Here is a 14720-nt window from a genome sequence, read left to right as displayed (position 1 = left end):
GCTAGGGCTGATTTCACCCGCCTTGTGCCAAGGGGACACTGGCAATGTCTATTTTGGTTGTCACAATTTGGGGAGATGGGGTGTGAAATCTATTGGTATCTAGTGTGTAGAAACCAGAGATGCTGCTAAATATCCTACAAAACAGGGCAACTGCCCCAAAACAAAGAATTCTTGACCAAAAATGTGAATACTGCCGAGGCTGAAAAGCCCTGTCCCCGCTGGCTCTTCGTTGTCTCCGCAGGCAGGACGACAGCGCTCCGAGCTGGACCCCCACCCCGCCCCTGAAACACAGGCATGTGCACATGGTCTCCACCGGGCGCTCCCCCTACATACTGCTTCAAAATGCTCTTCCTAAATCTTCAACGACTCCCTGAGGCCTAGAAAAAAATAAAATCCAAAATCTCTCAACAGCCTGGCTTTTGTCCATCTAATTTTACCAGCTTTATCTCCCCCAACTTTCCACTGTGTCCACCAAGATCCAGCCAAATCAGACTATTTGATATGTGGTGAGCACTCCGGTTCCCCTGATCCAGAGCAATGTTCCTTCCCGGCTTGTATCTTCGGTAATCCTACAAGCTGAAATGCCTCCATGGTGGCAATTCCCAGATGCTACGAGGTTCTAATATCTCCCTCCTCAGGACTTCGGTGTGGCAGTTCAGGTCCTGAAGGCCATAAATCCCTTAGGCTCAAGAATCATCACTATCTTATATAATTTTACACTCTCCAGAGTTCATGGACTCAAAGACAAAGTCTCTTGCCCTGCTACTGGAGTGGGAAGGCAATCGATGAGAGAATGTGTTTCCAGGTAAATAAGACAAATCAGACTGACAGAAGAAAAACAAATGTTTATCAAACTACTTCTGATTTCAAGAAGTGCTGCTTCTTCCAGCAGTCAAGCCCTGATGTGACTAAGAAGGCATAACTGATGGCCTGTGGAACAGTGTGGATCAGACCACGGCTGATGACTGGGGTACAAGGCAGAAGTGGTGAAAACAGGAAATCCTGGGAAAAGGTGAGGCTCTGGCTTGCCCTGGACGTGGAAGGCCTGCCGCCTGTCTACAACTGCTTTCTCTGCTGTATTTCATTTGGCTGAAGTATCTGCTAAAGCAAGGCATAAACAAGGCTTCTTTTAGATTACACATTACTGATCTGGAGTACCTCTAGCAAATACTGGTAATTGCTAAAGAAGAAAGGAAGCTGGATTAGAAATAAGGAGACCTAAATGCCAGTATCAACTTGGCTGCTAACCCACCACGTGCCATGAAGAAATCACGTAACTGTTCAGATTTCTATCCCATCCAATCCCAACGTTCTACGGCTCCAAGAAAGATGTGGGAAATGTTTAGTTGAAGTGTGGGAAAATGTGTATTGTGAAGAGGGGGAACAGCGAGGACAATGTCGCGCTTCAGATCCCCCACGTGGTAGTACGTTGTCACACCCAGACTCTTCCACAGCATGACAACGGGACATCAGTCAAACAGCTGGGGTAGAGGTGGCAGGTGAGGGAGACGAGGCAGGGGGAGGCAGGGGAGGGAGAGGCAGTGGGGGTGGGAGAGAGAGGCGGCAGGGGAGGGAGAGGCGGCAGCTAAGGTTGGGGCGGCACCGAAATACCTTTAGCTGCTGCAAAGCCTTGGCGATGAGCGGCTGACTGGATGTCTGCTCCTGGTGCAGAGTCATGAGTCCCTCGATGGACTGCTGGAAGGCCTTCCTCTGAATTGTGAGATGGGCAGACTGCATGACAACTAGTAAAAGATTATCCACCTGGGAGGAAAATCAAGCACCGGGCTTAAAAACAGACCCACTTAAAGGTTTCCCATTCCAGGTGAACCCCTCGTCCAAAAACAATGCCAACCTCACAGAGCTACCAGGCCAGGAACCAGCGGATCAGAAAGCAGTTTTCAAGCAGAGCTACGCCTGGCAGTGGGCCCTACGTCTGAAGTCTTCCACACAACAGTGAAGAATCCCACGGAACTGTGTGGGCACGATGCCTTGAACAGCCTAGAACCACAAGTAACTCAATACTCCTGCAGCAGTCTGTGTGTGTGTGTGCGTGTGTGCGCGTGTGCGCGTGTGTGCGTGTGTGCGTGTGTGTACACGTGCTGGAGCAGTCCATAAAGCTGGAAAATGCAGGAATAAAAGAAAGTGACCTGAGTGGCTTTCCATGAAACAGACAAACAGCTAATTGAGACTTCATTAGCTTTTTCTTTCAGTGGCAGTGAGTCACTGCAGTATTTCGCATAGAGGTGTGATGTGATCACAGCCGCGTATTATGAAGGTCATTCTGAAAGCACCCAAACAAACACAGACTTGGGGAGAGGGAAGGTGTGGCTGGAAGTGTGACAGTGCAGCAGTCCAGTCCCGGGATGACAGAATCGAACTGTGGTGGTGGCTCCGGACGGCACAGAAAGCGTCACGTGCTGGAGATGCTTCGGGTGTGCTAGGGCTGGTGACTAACCGGGGGGTAGAAGGACGAGTTTATACGGTCACACTCTGCTTTAAACACCTCAGTGGACAGAGCACCATTCACAGAGAGACAGAACACGAGCAAGAGAGCAGGTCGTGTGGAGAAGAGACAGCCGTGCGCTCAACTGTGGCCAGGCTGAATGCCGAGGGCATGCAAGGGTTTCTTCCAGGTTGTAATTAATGACTTATTTCAACCATCCTGGGATCCCTGTCGGGGAGGTAGGTAAAAAGCTTCACCACAAAAATGGAAGCTAACAGCAAGTCAAGCAGAATACACGAAGAAGCGGAACTTCTGAACGGGCGAGAGAACTCCTGTGAGAGTGTGAGTACACAGATCACGGCTCAACCAGGTAAGGACATAATTAAAATACTCCAAATATTCCAGTATAATTTAACATACACAATTTGAAGGAATATGCTGGTACAAGTCGTGCTACAAAACTATGAAAACATCGAGGTCCATTTTGGGGGAAGTCTACACTGGAGACTCCTGTGGCAGTTAAACCAATCACTCGGGAGCCGGTCGTTTGTTTTCTCTAAAGGTATTTGAAGTAGCCAGTGCTGCCTCAGGTGGGGGGTGGGGAGCAGCGGGTGCGGGAGCCGCGACTGACACACACCTGCATGCTTCTCAGGGTATCGACGGTCTCCACCTGCGGCACGACTTTGACGGGCTGCGCTTCCCACGCGGCCCAGCCATCGTCGGCATCCCGGGCGCGGTCGCTGTGCTTGGTGAGCAGTAGGTACGCGTCAATCAGGACGTCATCGGACTCTTTGGAGCAGTCCTTTCCCGCAGCTGCATTGAGCAACTGAAGAATAATGCTCTTCTCGGCGAGGGTGTCTGGGACAAACACCTGCAAGTTTTCCAAGCCGGGAATCTGTACCTGCAAAAGAAATGACCCAGAATCTTAAACTAGGGAATGTCACACATAGAAATGTTACTTAAAAAAAAAAACAAAAACAAAAAACAGAAAAGGACCGGCCTGTGTGGGGAAGGCGCAGAAGGCACCTCAGGGCATCCAGGGCCACGCTGCAGGCGGCAGGGAGGACAGCACGGGAGCACTGTGCCCGAGAGGCCTGGTGAAGCCACTCACAGAGCACCCTCCCACCGCCGTATTTTTAGCATAAGCACAAAAATACCCTCCAGGGGAGGAATGTTGGCCTCCAACAACCTCAATCAGCGCTACTTTGAGATGCTTACAGAAAGTAAGGCAAAACATGCTAATAACGGGTTCATTAATCATTCTTGGTGGGGGCATCATAAAAAGCCTTTTAAAGATCATTTTAATAAGGAACACGCATGTGATATTGTTGTGCAAATCACACATAAATGCAGGTGGGATAAAACTGTGGGCTTGGGATAAAATTTCCAGTAATAAGACCATAACACAGAGTCTGTCAATACTAAATGTCCAACAACTTAAATGGGAGTAAAGATGGTGACTCAAAAAGGGGGTCCACTGATGGCAAACGTTCCTATAAAAAGTCTAAATTGTTTCAGGAAATGTAAGGGTAAAACATAAAAAAAAACACTTAAAATAATTATTTTGTTATTTTACATTATTATCGTACACACATTATTTTAGATGTATGTGTAGCTAATTTTAACAAAAAGTATGAATGAATATTTGATGACTTTATCTGCATTCTTTTTTAAAATTTTTTTAACATTTATTTAAAAAAATTTTTTTAATGTTTATTTATTTTTGAGAGAGAAAGAGAGCACGAACAGGGGAGAGGCAGAGAGAGAGGGAGACACAGAATCTGAAGCAGGCTCCAGGCTCTGAGCTGTCAGCACAGAGCCCGACATGGGGCTTGAACTCACAAACCACAAGACTGCGACCTGAGCTTGAAGCAGGACGCTTAAATGACTGAGCCACCCAGGTGCCCCTAACGTTTATTCATTTTTTTGAGGAAGTCAGAGACAGCACAAGCTGTGGAGGGGCAGAGAGAGAGGGAGACACAGATTGCCAAGCAGGCTCCAGGCTCCAAGCTGTCAGCGCAGAGCCTGACGTGAAGCTCAAACTCACAAACCGTTAAGGCCCATGACCTGAGCCGAAGTCAGAGGCTCAACTGACTGAGCCACCTCAACTTTATCTTCCTTCTTAAAGCAAGTCAATACATATGAAAAACTTTTTCTAATTATTTCATTGAGAAATTATGAGAAAGTCTTTTTACTGGGATCAATACAGCCAGCAAAGCCTAAAATATTTACCATCTGGACCATTAAGATAAAGTCTGTCCATTTTAGAGAAAAATAGGAAAGGCAAAATATTCCAGTTACAGCATTTTAAATATTTACCTTAACATACTGCTTTGATTTCAGAACGTCCAGAAGGTCTCTGACTGGGGCTGAAAGTACAAATTCTGCTGCTATTTCCAGGTCCTAAGGATCACAGTTACAAAGAAACTTCTTTAGGGTTAGCTTTTAAAAAGAAGGAAGGAAGGAAGGAAGGAAGGAAGGAAGGAAGGAAGGAAGGAAGGTTGGTAAAGGAAACATTTTCAACAATCAGGATTGTTAACTCACCTTTCTCAACATTTTGGCAAATCCGAGGGCCTTGGAGGCTCTTTCTCTGGCTTCGTGGAAGAGCTCCTTCAGCGCCCGACTAATCTCTATGACAGACCTCCTGCAAAGTCAGCGCCACCCAGTTAGAGCCCGTGACACTGTGTCAGGAAACCGCAACAAAGAGGAGCAAGTCCCAAACCACATTAACAAAGACTGAGAACTGGACACATGGGAGCAAGCAGTTACTGAGAATGTGTCTGAAATACTCAGAAGTTTGCTCTCTTGTAGTTTTCTAGAAGGTACTTGTATTCTTTACATAAGTAAGGCACACACAATAACCTTCAAATAACAGCAAGCTCAATTTTCTAAAGATTTGATTATACTAATTTCTTGGAGTTTGAGATAAAATTCCTAAAAGTTGACTCCCAGTGCAGAATCTTTCTGAAAAGGAACATACACAGTGGTGGGCTGGTAAATGGTTAACAACCGGCCCCCCTCAAGTTCCTGTCTTCATGGTGTCTGGTGATTTCTGTGGCATAAATACGCCCCTCGCAGCTGACTGCGAGCTACCAGCATGACGGCACTGAGCGACGGCTGGGGGACAGGTGTGCATGATCGTACTTCGGCTCCCCGGAGCCAGGATGAGCCAGGATGAGCCAGGATGAGCCAGGACGAGCCAGCACGAGCCAGACCCAGCACACCAGCGCACGAGCCCGCTTTTCAGATCCACCGCTAATGAAGAACCAGGGCATCCTAAGAGCCCTTCTCTAGTTCACCACCTTACATCTCCAGCTCCCCGTTTATTCTGAATCCACCGTGTTACCTCCCAAACCTGCAGGACCTTCTACACACTGAGTCCTTCCAATTCTCAGCTATTCGTACTTTCCCAGGCAAGAATCTGGGTGAACGCTTCTTTCTTTAACTCTGGCATGAGGACCTCCCAGGTATTCTGAAACCCAAAATGTGCTTCTCATCAAATTTTGGATGGTGAGAGAAACACATTTCAGCTCTAGAGAAGTCATTTCCCTTGAGCATTTCCTAAGCTTGAATCCTAGGATATCGCTAATAACTGGCCACAAAACAGCTATACGGCTGATATACGTGCCACAGAAAGAGCAATTCAACATGGTCCAACCTGAATACCATCTCTCGGAACTGGAGGAAATGCAACAGATGTGTAAGCCATGGTTTCATGTACTTAAGCTTCAAGTTCAACAGAAGGAATAAGCTATGCATAAAAACAATGACAATGTGCTAAATGTATTGATGGACTGATAGAAAGAAATATAATTATGTGATTAGAGACATTCCAGGACACAGGGATGAATGTTCTCTACTCATTTTTAGTCAACTTGCACTCTTTCTCCCTTTCTCAAAAGACACTATTTTCATTAGGCCACTAAATTCTAAATTCACCTTCAAAGAAAATGCCACAGAAAATTCTAACTAAGAGAGGACAAGGAAAGATAAGACAGTCACAACCAGAAATCTTCAGATCCACTATGGAAATCCCTACAGTCCAACAGTTCGGTTTGAACAAGGTGCATTTTAGACTCATCACCAAGAGCAGGAGTCCGTGAAATAAGGAAGGGGAAGGGAAGGGAATGAGGCACAACCTTATTTCGTCTGAAGCGTTGCTGTCGTCGGCGCTGGTCCAGAACTCGGCACAGCTCTCCTGTAAGCCAAACTCTAAAAAACTTCCTGTCGACTTCAGCAGCATCCCTGCGATGTCACTAAGGGAACAAAAGTACAAAAGTAAACCAAAGAAGAAAAACTGTCCTCGTTCTAGTTCTAGAATGAGAAGCTGAAAGTCCAGCTGTTTTAATAGTTTTGGAATCAACAATAGTGAGAATTTTCTTGTACTATAAAATCCCGATTAATGTGAGAAAGGGGAAATCTCAACTACGGCATGTATCTGTCTTCGTTCTATTATCACGGTTTTATCATAAACCTTAAAATTTTAAATCATATTCAGAGCAGCTAGGTAATTATTACACAAATGTAATTTTCTACTTAAAAGTCTAAAATAGCATAAAACGGCCTCAAATATGTATCTGTGACCAGATACTTTTTAAAAGCTTTATAAACTAAATGACGGCATAAGAAAACAAAGTGAATTCCTTAAATGCAACTGTTTCTACAAATTTCCCTGACAATTAGCTTCCCCTGGTCCGTCAACACGAAACACTCCACACAGCTGATGCCCCTCGCGGAGTGCACAATCCACACACTAGGGAAAAGGGTAAGCCCGAGTGTATAAAACTATCTAAATGAGTGAAGTAAAGACTCAACAGCAGTTTACCGGCCTCTACGTTCAAAGAGAGGAGCGTCTATCTGGTAAAAGAGAGCGGGTAAGCATACAAACAGTGGCAGACGCGGCACAGGGAAGCGCCAGGGGACTTGCAGAGGACGGAGACCAAACCCAGCTGCGTGTGCAACACAGGGGTTCAAGGGAGAGAGCAGTGAGAAGAGAGGCTGGCAGCAAGGGAATGGAGGAGGGGGAGAAAAGTCCAGGAAGAACAATGAATACGATCGAAAGGCATGAAGACGTGTTAAGCAAGAGGTCTGGCTGCGAAAAGAAACTGCACAATCTGAAAGGAGCGAGACCCAGAACGCGAGCTGCGGCCAGGCTGCGAAAGGCCTTGCACGTCCTGCCGAGTGCCCCACCTTCAGTTACTGGGCAGAGAGGTCAGCCTTCAAAGAAACTGAGTGGGAAAGGGACCTGATTACAGACCTGCTTTCAGAACAGCAGTGGAGGAGGATACCCACAAAGGGTTTGCTCGACAAGCACTGAGTATCTGTTACGTAGTAAGCAGTGAACGGAACCGGTAAGAACCACTCCAGCGAAGAGAGGAAAAACCGAGAAATAAAATAAAAAAGGAAAATATGGAGCAGTTCCGTTAAGTGCTACGGAGAGAAACAAGAGGAAAGGAAACCAAGAGAACTTGTGGGTAGGAATTTCCATCTTACGTATGGAGAAGGGGACATTTAGACAAAGACCTAAAGGAAGCGGAAAATGGGTCATGAAAATAACGGGGGAAGAGCAGTTCAACTAGAGGAACCACCAAGTGCAAAGGGCCGGAGGCACAAGCATGCCCTGTCCGGGAAAAACAATAAAGAGGCCAAGGTGGCTGTCTGGTAAGGCCTGGAGAAGGGGACAGAGAAGGGTGACAGAGAGTCAGTGAAAAGTCAGACTGTGTCCAGCCTTACGGGCCATGTTCAGGAGCTCTCACTTTTCCTGAGGAAGAAGGGAAGCCACTGGAGTCTTTGCAACAGAGGAGAAGATGGTCTGATGTGCACTTTAACAAGATCATTCTGGCTGTGGTGTTGAGAATAAACCAACGGGGTGAAGAGCTAAAACAGAGAGTCTCCTTGGAGAGCGCCTGCAGTCATTCGAGCAAGATACGACAGCCTGGGAGGAGTGCCCACGTGGAGGGGTGTGCAGAGGTCAGACTGCGGATGAATCCTGCAGGGACCAGCGACAGGCTCAGGGGTAGTGTGCGAGACAAAGACAGGACTCAGGGATGGCTCCGAGACTGAGGGAACCTGGGAGGAACAGCCCAGGAAGGAGACCGCTGCCGTGCGCATCCAGAACTAGCCTGGCCCGCGGCGGCAGGCCCTCAGTCGGGAACTGCTCAGAAGAAGGCACAGGAAGGTGAAGTTCAGACACTGCCGCGTACAGACAGCGAAGGACAAGCAACAGATAAAAACAAAAAACCGACAGGAGGAAATGAGGCTGGGGGGAAATTACATAACATGAATGTGGCACAAATGAACAGTAACCTCTTAAAAAAAAATTTGTTTGACAAAGCCCGACAGCCTGGAAACAGAAAATGCAAACAGAAGAAATTACAGGCAAAGCAGAATTACTGGACATTAAGAGAAGGCGAGATGCTGAAAAGGGCCGTGAGCGCCCTTTGTAAGAAGGCTGACTGGTTCTGGAACCAACCGGAACAGGAAGGCAGGGCCCGAAGGGCCGGGGAGGTCGGAGAGTGAGCCGCTCACTCACAATCCAGGGAGAGAGGACGGGCAGGGCAGGAGAGGGATTCTGAGGCCCTGCACACGGGACACAGATTGGGGTGGGGGTGGGGGGGCGCTGACAGCGATGCCCTGTGAGGCTGGAGGGGAACCCGGGAGAGCTGCGGTCCTCACGACCCACACGACAGAGGGGAAGCTGGGCTGAGCACACGAGGACTTCTACGAGGGGACAGAGGAAATGAAATGGCTGATGGGGCAAGTGAGAGGGGGCGGCACTGACCCCCAGCAGCCGAGTCGAGAGCCGAGGGGCCGGCAGCGGGGACGCCACCTTGGGCACTCAGCTCCTGGAGAAGGGACGTGGGTGAGACACACGCCTGAGGTTCCCAGCACCCTGCCAAGGCTGGGACACCCGGGGCCTCCAGTCTGAGCCGCCCTTCAGGGGCCTCAGAGCGTTTCCGCTAAGGCAGGGGTTCCTCAACTTCTCAACTGGCATTTTGGGGGGAGAATTTGTGGTTTGGGGGCTGTCCCGTGCACTGCAGGATGTTCAGCAGTGTCGCCGGCCTCTAATCAGGAGCACCGCCCAGTCACTACAAGCAAAACTGTTTCTGGAAGGTGCCAAATGTCCCCACACACCCCCCGCTGAGCAGCCTGGCTCCCAGGACAACAAAACTCGGGAGAGAGGCACATGCGCACGTGTGACTGCTTGTCACCTTCATGTAACTGAGCGGGTACACATGTCGCAGAGAACAGGGTGGGGGGCGGGGGGCGCGAATGGGCGGGCGCGCTCAGGAGCACAAGGGTCCTACCAGAAAAGTTTGCCGGCCTGTGCTTCTCCTCCCCGGATGTAATGGGTTATTTCTTTGGTGAAATTCCATTCTTCTTCTAACAGATTTTTTAAACTATGGGATGCCTGAGGTAACTGCTGTAGCATTTGGATCCAGCTTCTCATGTAATCAAAATACACCTTAAATAAAGAAACATAAAGGGAGACAGTTGAGAACAGAACTCAGCAGCTCACAGCGTTCACCTCTGCTGACCTGAAAGCCACAAATGAGAAGGGCAAAGTGGAGGGGACGTTGAGGCACGTAGCCCTGCGAGAAGCAAGATCCTTCATTGCATCACCGAGGCCTTCATTGCATCACCGAGGTCTGAATGGGCACTTCTCTTAAACTGTGCAACTCAACTCCTTGGCAATTTAACACATTATTTATAATCCCCTCAAATTACCAAGAAAATAAAATGTTCACAATGTACACAGAAGTAAAAAAAACACACAAACAAAAACCAAGATAATAATACCCAGAAAATTTCCTTATTAATATATTATGAAATTATTCCTTTAAGAGGTTGGGATCTTTACTTGTTGAATCACCTAATTTAACTTTAGACAGTATCTTCCGTGTTGAGAGGAAAAGAGCACACTTTTCGCCACCATCCCTTCCTGACACCCGGATTTTTATGACACGGTTTTTTTCAAGATGTATGATATATAAGTTATGGTATCTAATCAAAATACCCAGGTCTTCTGAAATGGGGTTTATGTCCACCACAAATCCTATGCAACAGCTCTCCCGTCCCTACATCCTTATTTTGATGTATCTGCTGCTTCCCAGGGTTTTACTGTCAATTAGCTTTTCTCAAGACAGGTTCACAATTATTAGATGACAAAAACTCCCTGTGGATTCTCCTACCGAGAGGACAACTTGACTGAGTATAAAATGCCTGAATTACACGTTCTCCGCTTCAGAAGGTTTCAGGCATTGCTCCCGGACTACTGTCTGCCCTTGCGTGTTGTTCGAACAAAGAAACCTGATGCCAGCCTCGTCTCCCGCTGTCCCCGCTCTCCTCACGCCCTGAGGTGCCTTGCTTTTTCTCTGCCCGGATATATACGGGATTCTAGATCCAGTCTCGGATCTCAGTGACTTCCCCAGGCTACATCTTCGTGTTCACTGGAGTGAATGTTTTCTGAAATCCGGTACTAATTTTCGGGAGGTAAATTTCAGGTCTTGGTTTCAGAAAACCGTCTTCTGCTGTGTCTCTGGATGCCTCTGGGCTCCCCCAGCCAGCCTGCGGGGTGTGAATCTGCAGTCTGGGGTCTGTTATGAACACAGCTGTCTGGGTACGTGGAACCTACCATCTGTGGGTCTACCACCATCGCGTCCAAATGACACAAACTCTTAAATACGAGGCCAGGACCCCCTTTGGCTTCTCGGGGTGCTGCTCTTCTCCCCGGCTTCGCTCATGCCCGGCCGTCTCCCGAGGAGTGCACCTCTCCCTTACAGCCCCGTCACGGGGCGCCCGTGTAACCGCGTACCCAACGGCCGGAAGCAGTTGGCATCCTCGTGAACCCTTTGTTCATACGGTCACCTACTGATTTCCCACTGCTGTCATCCTGTCCCTCTCTGGTGTCCAACACAGTCTTCTCTCCATCCCGGACTCAGCCACCACATGATGTTTCATCCCAGATCTTGTCATTACAGAGTATCTCCAGGCCTCAGATCACCCATCCAAACGCCTGATTCTAAAACCTCCTCTCCTCATTCCAGTTTTCTGTTCAACTACCACCACCATGACCATTCTCGTATGGAAACCTTATGTGAACTCCAGTCCATGCGTTTCTCTTCCTTCTCCAGTTCGCTACTCCCTTCCTTCACTCCCTCTCCTCCTTTTTTGGCTTAGAGCCCACACGGTCAGCCCTCCACACCCCGGCCGCCCCCCACCCTGCCACCCCTCCCTCTTCAGCTCACCTGCCAGATCCCCAAAGCACGGTGAGCCCAACAAGTCCACGCCCCACACCCTCACTCAAGAAGCTGAGGGTCGTGAGGGTCGCAGGACAGGGAGGAGCCCCTGCTCTACACATCGCGATCCCGACCACGTGGTGCGCGCAATACTTCTGTCTCCACTCGACCCGTTTTCCTTCTCTCTACGACCGCACTTTGAAACCCCTCCATTTTCCTCAGACTGCCAATGCCCACCCTCAGCCCTTCTCAGCAGATGATCTATCTCAGCCCTCCTAACGAAAAGAAGTCATTAGATACAGGATCCCTCACCTTCTCCACCCCAAACACACACGGCCACGTGACATCTCCTCCTAGCGGCGGCCGAGCGAAGCGTCCTCCCAATCTCAACACTTGGGTTTCGAGACCCGCCTCCTCATGGCATCTGCGGAAGCTCACAGTATCGAGTTCCCTCTCCTCTCATTCGTGCATCATTTTGTTCATCTGTCTCCCTCCACAAAGTCAATCCCCAAGGCTTTCAAATGGCCTCCAATAAGTTCTATTTAAGAGCTCTCGCTGGACCCACAGTCTTCACTATCGGGGTACAAGCTGCACCCCAGCAGGAACACCGGCTGCACACGTCTCCCCTCTCCCTCCTGCGTCTTCTACAACGGCCACGTCTCGCTCCTCATTATCGCGTTTTCATTCCTTGTAAGTTCTTTTTCCGTGGCTTCCTTAGATCCATGACACGTTCCTCCATCTCTCTCCTGTCCACTGCTCTGGTTACTTCTAAGGCCAGGGCCAGAGAAGTGAGCTGGGACGGTTTATAGCTTCAATCTGGTTTGCTGCCTCAAGCAAACGCTCACCAAGTCACGTCCCCGGACCTGCTCGCGTGAGGGCTTCAGTTTTCCGCGTCAGGACGATGACGAAACGCGGAGTAAAGCCCCCAAAGTCACCGACGTTCCGCATCACGGCCTGCTCACCACTGCCTCCCGTCACCCTCCTCAGCAGCGGGATATGTTCGGACAACACAAGCGTGCCTGCTCCTCCTCTGTCTTGCAGGCAGGCCACCGACAAGCCCTCCGCGGGGACCCCTCCAGCCTCTCCCTGGACCGCTCACACCCCCACACACCACCGCTCCAACGGATCCCTGGACGGGCTGTGAGATACTCAGAGCTTGCGTCTACCCTCACGTGAGTCCAAACTTCAAGGCAAATAACCGTAACGGTCTTTTGGTCAGGCAAGGAGAGGAGAACAGTGTGCCAAATTTTCTCCTTTGCTGAACACGGAGTTTTTTTCTTTACTCGCCATTCCTTTTGCTGTTTTTGAGTTTCAAGAGGAGGGTGTGTGGCAAACACGATGCAGTTGGCCATCCAAAGACCATTCCCTCCTTCCTTTCTAACGAACACACCGATTGTGTTTGGGTTCCCCAGATGTCAAAACAGGCCCGTGCCATTAGCCACTGAGCGCACTTCGGGCACAAGTTTAAAACCGCTGATAACTTCCAGCTCTTCATCTGTGAAGTCATGGAGATGAAAGTAAGGGAGATCTTGTCTCACACAGATCATTGTAGCAAAACCAAAACAAAGTCCTAAGTACTTAGAGCTCTGAGGAGCTGCTGCGAATTTGGGTATTCCCTTCACCTGGCCTTCAGATATCCCACAGGCACACCGAGGACTCCGGACTCCGGCACTGAATGGCCCGAGGGCACACCCTGCCCACCTGCCTCTTACCCTTCCTGCCTCAGTGACCGCACTGATAAGGGTGCTTGCTGTGTGTGCCTTTGTGAAACCACCAAAGACAGTTTGGGAAGCTTTTTGTCTTTTTAAACTCCTGGTTTAACCATCCATTGAGAGAAAGAGAAAAAATAATTTGCATTTGTTTTTTTATCATGACTTTTCAATGATAAAGACTTTTCTGACCTAAGAAATACACTGTATTTCAAAATGTAGCCAGGTTACACACTCTGGTCTTTTATGCATTCACCCCAATTAAGAAATAATTTCAAACTCAAAATTCTTTCTTGTAATGCACCAGATATTATAAGTCCCCCTCCTAGCCACCTCCTTCTTTCTTTTTTTTTTAATGTTTATTTATTTTTGACAGAGACAGAGAGAGAGAGAGAGAGAGAGAGAGAGACAGAGACAGAGCACTAGCAGGGGATGGGCAGAGAGAGGGAGACACAGATTCCAAAGCAGGCTCCAGGCTCCGAGCTGTCAGCACAGAGCCTGACTCGGGGCTCAAATGCACAGACCACGAGACCATGACCTGAGCCGAAGTCGGACGCTCAACCAACTGAGCCACCCAGGCGCCCCCTTTCTATCCTTCTGCTGTAGCAACTGGAAAGCTAAACATCTGAATCCCCAGCCTCTGCCACAGTCAAGAGGCCACGCCATAGGTTTGGTCAATACGATGCAGAGGAAAGGTGGTGGGTGTGGCTTCCAGGAGAGCGTTCACTGCTCTGGACTTAGCTGGCAAGGGCACTTTTCCCCTTCTGCCCTTCTCTTTTCTTCTAGCCTAGAAAGTGGGGGTGGTCCCTGGAGGTGCTGCAGCCACCCTGACACAGGACACGGCGAAACGGCATGCAAAATATGTCTTGAAAACCTTCCCCAAATAATATACCCACAAGCATGGTCATTCTTGTATTGTTTCATCAACCTGCCAGGTTACAGAATCATCTGTGCATATGCCCGACTCAATCCAACAGGTGCTGGCTACACACTATCCTCTACCAGACATCATGGAAGACAAAGTCACTCCAGGCTACAGCCGCTGGCTGATGACGCTTTCAGTAGTCTGGGAAACCTGAGAGCAGAGAAATGGTGTATCATTGCATATTTCACCGCACAGCTCTAACCATGACTGCGTAGAGTTCAGAGAAGGTGTCGACGGAGGCACGTTAAAGACTGAAATTGTCAGATAAAGCTTCCAGAGAAAAGCAAACCTTGCAAGTAAGTCTTAAACGGGCACCTAAGGTAAAAGGATACGTCCACCAGGAGTGAATAATCGGAACAACAGGACAGGGGTTACAACGTGTGTGCGTACACACAACTCACATG

General features: G+C 48.9%; 1 protein-coding gene across 12 annotated transcripts in view; it reads right to left on the bottom strand.

Annotated features, from left to right (window-relative positions):
- Positions 1 to 14720, bottom strand: part of MAP3K4 (mitogen-activated protein kinase kinase kinase 4) — a 113443-nt gene that overhangs the window by 25349 nt on the left and 73374 nt on the right. For all 12 annotated transcript variants that reach the window (XR_007462907.1, XM_049654542.1, XM_049654546.1 and 9 more), the window contains exons 6-11: positions 9751 to 9908; positions 6583 to 6699; positions 4988 to 5087; positions 4763 to 4846; positions 3081 to 3344; positions 1612 to 1761 (exon numbers count right to left, since the gene is read on the bottom strand). Coding sequence is in view for 11 of the 12 variants with exons in the window: in XM_049654542.1 (XP_049510499.1) it covers positions 1612 to 1761; positions 3081 to 3344; positions 4763 to 4846; positions 4988 to 5087; positions 6583 to 6699; positions 9751 to 9908 (873 nt within the window). In the remaining variant the exon portion in view is untranslated. The remainder of the gene's footprint in view (positions 1 to 1611; positions 1762 to 3080; positions 3345 to 4762; positions 4847 to 4987; positions 5088 to 6582; positions 6700 to 9750; positions 9909 to 14720) is intronic.

Source organism: Panthera uncia (genome assembly GCF_023721935.1).
Source record: "Panthera uncia isolate 11264 chromosome B2 unlocalized genomic scaffold, Puncia_PCG_1.0 HiC_scaffold_24, whole genome shotgun sequence".
Taxonomy (NCBI): domain Eukaryota; kingdom Metazoa; phylum Chordata; class Mammalia; order Carnivora; family Felidae; genus Panthera; species Panthera uncia.
The sequence above is the reverse complement of the archived record's forward strand: the minus strand, read 5'-3'. Positions and strand labels throughout refer to the sequence as shown.